Source organism: Eptatretus burgeri, chromosome 3 (genome assembly GCF_056783735.1).
Source record: "Eptatretus burgeri isolate ZD-2024b chromosome 3, Ebu_testis_v1, whole genome shotgun sequence".
Lineage (NCBI taxonomy): Eukaryota > Metazoa > Chordata > Myxini > Myxiniformes > Myxinidae > Eptatretus > Eptatretus burgeri.
Genome location: NC_140963.1, coordinates 89,566,814 through 89,571,813, shown reverse-complemented (window position 1 = coordinate 89,571,813; position 5,000 = coordinate 89,566,814). Strand labels below are relative to the sequence as shown.

Sequence of the window (5,000 nt, the reverse complement as noted above, 5' to 3'; positions counted from 1 at the left end):
CCGCTCGACTGCATCCGAGGCGGAGTTAGTCGGTGGAAGTTGATACTCTGCCGTAGCGGGGAGAGTGATCCGGTTCGGCCAGACGTTCCGAGGGCGTGAATCCCCGGTAGCCAAGACTGTGTGGTTACTTCGGTATATTGGATCTAGACAATTAACCCTACGCCACGCGGTCGAGATATTGGCGTTTCACGGTCGATTAATCCACGAACCTGCTCGCGGAGTTATCCGAGCGACGGCCTATAATTCTGGGGAGTCTGGTGGGAGACGGCGTAAACTTCCCCACCTCGCGGTCGTTCTCGCCACCGACCCCCGGCCCACAACAAATTGGTAGTCAGGAGCGGGACTCGAACCCCTCCGCCTCCATGGAGAAATTTACGGGATTCGGACCAGGGGTGTACTTGGCAACCCCCCCCCTTTTTCCCTCCGAAATTAAGAGCATCCAAATTTTAGTGATTCTCAGTACGGACCATGGCGGACCAAGACGGAATGGTACAGGTGGGTCTTGAATTAATCTTAGAAGAACCCATGGTTCAGGATGACACCTTGCTGGAAGACCCTCCCCTGCAATCAAACCCAGAGGTAACATTGGGGGCGGCAGCGGCGGTGCAAGAGCACCCCCTGCATCAAATTTCCGCAATGCAGGACAAAGCAATCCCTGTCGGGTGCGCACCCGATCGTGGTGGATCGGCTCCGCCATTTGACATGAACCAGATGATGGAGATGATAAAACAAATAATGAATGGGAATACAGCACAGAGGAGTGATATGCAAAGAATGGATGCGAATATGAAAGAAATGAGAGAGATGCAGAACATGGGAATAAGCTTTCAAGCACAAATCAAGGCGGGCCGGGAGGAAATTAAAGCGGAGTTGGGAAAGGTGAGAGGTGGAATGCAGACAATGGGTCGGAATTTTGCAAATGTGATCGGGACGGAACATGGAGGAACGACCGAGTCAAGGGGGGGGCGTGGGTAACGGCTGTTTAGACCGCGATGGAGACGGGCAAGGTCGAGAGGACGAGCGACGCCGTAATAATTAAGGGAGAAACGTGTAAACTCGGACAGTGGATGACGGAATTAACAGAGACACGAAGGGAGATAGATCAGCTAAAAGAGCCGCAGAAATTAGAGGAGGTAAAGGACGAGTAACACGAAATTAAAGAGGAGCACACACAAGTAGAGCCGGTGGGGGGACATTGGGGTTGAGCTTGGGGAATGTGACGAGACCCAATGCGAGGGTCAGATTAACCTCCCACTGGAACGAGGGGAGACGGTATGCTCCCTCGAGGCAGGCTGTGACGAGGTGAGTCCGGTAAGGCCGTGCGAGGTCAAGCGGGTGAATGGTACGAATGAGCACGTGCCGAGCTTGGGGGGTATAGAAACCCCGGGATCTTTTGGGTTAACCCAAGCACCCAGTACGAATGTCTCAGTGTGTGTGTGTGTGTGTGTGTGTGTGTGTGTGTGTGTGTGTGTGTGTGTGTGTGTGTGTGTGTGTGTGTGTGTATGTGTGTGTGTGTGTGTGTGTGTTGGAGCGTGTGAGTGATGCGAGTGACATGACATGTGAGAAGATGGGACACGAACCGACCCAGACGGGAGACGTTGGTCGTGTAACGGACGGCAACGGCGAGTCTAATGGGCCGCACGGAATTGTTTTGGAAACCGCGCCAGCTCCGCGGGACGCTGCGTGCGAGATCCGTTCCGTGTTTTGCGGGCGGCCCAGGCGCGCACGTTTGCGTGATCGGGAGTCGGCCTTGAAACGCTCGACGCCTGGTACAAGATCACAACCAGCGTGGACGGTTAAGCTGGCGGCGATGGTGTGAATTTGGAAAGCACGTGGCCCCATGTGAGCACGTGCGCAGGGGCCGACGTGCTGGAGGCCATGAGTTCTGTTCGCGGAACGCGCGGAGCGAGTCTCGGGGACGACACAGCCGGTTCCATGTGTGGCAAGCTTCGCAGAGCGGTGCGAGTAACGTCACCGGGAATCGCGCTGCACGAAGGCCAGGTGAGAAACGCACGGCTCACATGGTGGATTGCTCGAAAGCGAGCGCTTGGTGCGATTTACGGGGCGACGTTAAGGCCTCATGTATCGGCCAACGGAAGGGGACGAGCGAGTTGTAAACCGCCGCCCTGGCAAAGCAAGGTTCGGAGGGCCTTGCTCCGAGTACGTGATGCCCCGCCGGGATGTAGCGAACATCCTCGTGCTTGGGCAGAGGAGCACTAGTTTAGTGGGAAGGGTTTAGCGATAGATAGACCGGCCTCACGGGGCATGAGCAGTCCTCCATGGGGCCTGGTGGGATCAGTTCGAGGGAATTTAGTTTAGAATTTAGAATGAATAATGGAGACATGGACAGACATGGAACGTGTCGTGGGGACGTAGCTTAGCAATCGAATTTAATGGAACGTGCATTAAAATAAGGGATGACGAGGGGCACGAGCCAGTTTGGGGAACGCAGCTAGCAGAGTGTCAGTGCTGATGTGAAAAATAAAAATAAAACGAAGTGCAAGAAACATAATGAATGAATGTGGGTCAGCGGGCACGAGTGTGAGCGGAGTGAATGTGGAATGAATGCATGGTGCGAATGAATGGTTGGGGGGAGGAGTGAATCCCACCTAAGGGAACCCGGGGTTAGTTAAATTAACCAAAACGGATGTCGGTTTGTTGTTGGTGTTGGATGAAGGCACGAAACCTTTTGAAGGGTGCAGGAGTCTATTGACCGGCTGGGAGCGTGGCTGTGGAAATGTGCGCACTGAGTAGAGGGCCCCCCGGGCACCGGGTAGTCGGCCAGAGTCGGCCATAGGTCCAAGGGACCGAGTTAGTGTAATGGGCACGGGCAGCCCACGGAAACGGGATCTGGAGCACCAAAATGCCACGTAGCATCAAAGGGGACACTGCCAGGGGCATTCCCCACATTCATATGGAGTAGGAAGGCTCGGTGACAGCCTCAGCGACCCGGGGGTGCCGTAGTTTGAGTTTGGCAGATGGGTATCCCTACCAATTGAGCCACGCTGCCCAGCCACGAAATTGTGCAAGAGCACGAGAGAAAATTTGTTGGCTGGGCGCAAATTGATAACGAACACCAACACAGGCGACGGGAATCATGGTTTCTGGAACCGATAGTTCAAAGAGACAGGTGTGTTGAAAAGCCCCGGAGATAGATTAAAGTTTAATAAATGCATGGGTCGGAAGGAAACGTGGACCCCTTCGCACCATCCATTCCTTCGCTGTTCGTAGGCTGCTGGACTCACCTTGGAAGATTGCTGAAATCTGAGGGAGTTATTCTGAGGCTGCATTGGGCCACGAGACAGATTCACTAGTCTCTTCCTCAATCCTCTAAAAAGGAATCTTAGGGATTGGGGATAGACGGTCAGGACAGATTAGCCGAACAAAGACGATAAGGGGGCTTGGGACATACATAATTATAAAAAAAGAGATAAAAATAAAATAAAATAGTCAATTTCGTTGTTGTTTTGTTGTTGCAAACTAATGGGGGTGGGTATGAACAAGGACAGGCAAAGGCAATAGGTTGGGGAGAGACTGCAGGGTAGGTCCGAGCCCGTCTTCAGACCGGCCGGCGCCACCACACTCCCTCCACAACCTCACGAGACCAGACCGAGGCTGGCCAGCATTTGTCATGCTTTGCCTGCCTTTGCCTTGCCTCCATACTCGCCCATGCCTTTGTTTGCTTTCCCATGTCACAACCTTCACCATGTGCTCCAGGACCACCTTTGAAAGTGTTTGCAAGGACTGCCCTACAGGCAGCCGCATTCCCAGGGACTGCATTTGAGCAGCCCGGATACCTCCTTGTTGTTGCATGAAAGCCAGTTCAAATGGACCAGGGACTGCACTGAGCAGCCCGGAGCTCTTGTTGCATAAAGGCCAGTTCAAATGGCCTGTGAGACGGTGTATGGCCTGCCGTGTTAGGGTGAGTTGCCTCCAGCAGCAGAAATAAAAGTAAAAAAAGAAGAAGAATTCAACGACAAACAAGGGATCTCTGACGGCCTGAAAGACGTCTGACCATCAGTGCCTGCTGTGCACTCACCCACAATGCTAACTTTGCTGTGTTTTCTCTCCTCAAGTCACAGGTCCTGAGCCATGGTAGTGTAAATATTAGAAATGTACATGATTTTAACCCACCTGTTGTTTGTTTAGTGCCCACCTGTTATTTGTTTAGCGCCGGGAATGTAGTTAAGTTGTCCGAGTGAGTCTATTCGTTTATTTACGCAACGCACTAGGCGATTTATTTGTTTACATTTACATTTACATTGATTTACACTAACAGCTTGGGACATGTATTCCAAATGTCGTACTCAGGGATCCGTAGGTAAAACGTACAAGGGGAAAACCTACACCTGCATGCCACATGAAAATTAACGACTCGGGTCGAGTCTATAAAAAGGGGGGGGGGGAGGTAGTGTTACGGATCTGGAAACCATTTGCATCCAACATACAGGTCCCAAAAGTCAGTTATTCCGTTAAGTACATGGAAGACAGGTCCCTTCCTTTTGTTTCGTGGGAGAATTAAATGTGTGCGCTGCGACGGCTGAGTTAGGTTAATAAATCGCTTTCTTTTATTTTTACATCCCCCATTGCGATCCACGGTACCATCGCGCTTGTGCCCTCGGTTTGTGGGTCACAGCGCATCTTTGCCTGAGACAGACTCCCAAGGATGTTCGAGGTGGCTTCACCACCATCCACCTTCCTCAAACACGCGTGGAGGGGAGGGTTGGCTTTCTCCTGGCATGGCTAAAACCTCACCCAGGAAGGCTGTGCCCATAGGATCCTGGCCATTTAGAGGCGAACAGTGAGGTGTGTTGACCAAGGCCTCTCCCCACTGATGGAGGTCCATAGATTCCAGAGACTCTCTGAGGTGTTGTTGGTGGGTTGCACGAGAGTTCTGAGAGGTTCTTAGGGGTTTTTGCTGTTACGAAGGGATGGTTACGAGGGGCGATTACGAAGAGTGGTCACAGGAGGTCTACATTGCTGTATGAAGGGGTTTTTTG

At 52.4% G+C, this 5,000-nt stretch overlaps 1 protein-coding gene across 1 annotated transcript in view; it reads left to right on the top strand.

The window, feature by feature from the left end:
• Window positions 1-1,774: 1,774 nt before the first annotated feature.
• The window catches only part of UPF1 (UPF1 RNA helicase and ATPase), a 151,974-nt gene continuing 148,748 nt past the window's right edge, over window positions 1,775-5,000 (top strand). The window contains exon 1 of the mRNA XM_085874430.1: window positions 1,775-2,001. Within this exon, the coding sequence (XP_085730556.1) occupies window positions 1,879-2,001 (123 nt within the window). The 5' untranslated portion in view covers window positions 1,775-1,878. The remainder of the gene's footprint in view (window positions 2,002-5,000) is intronic.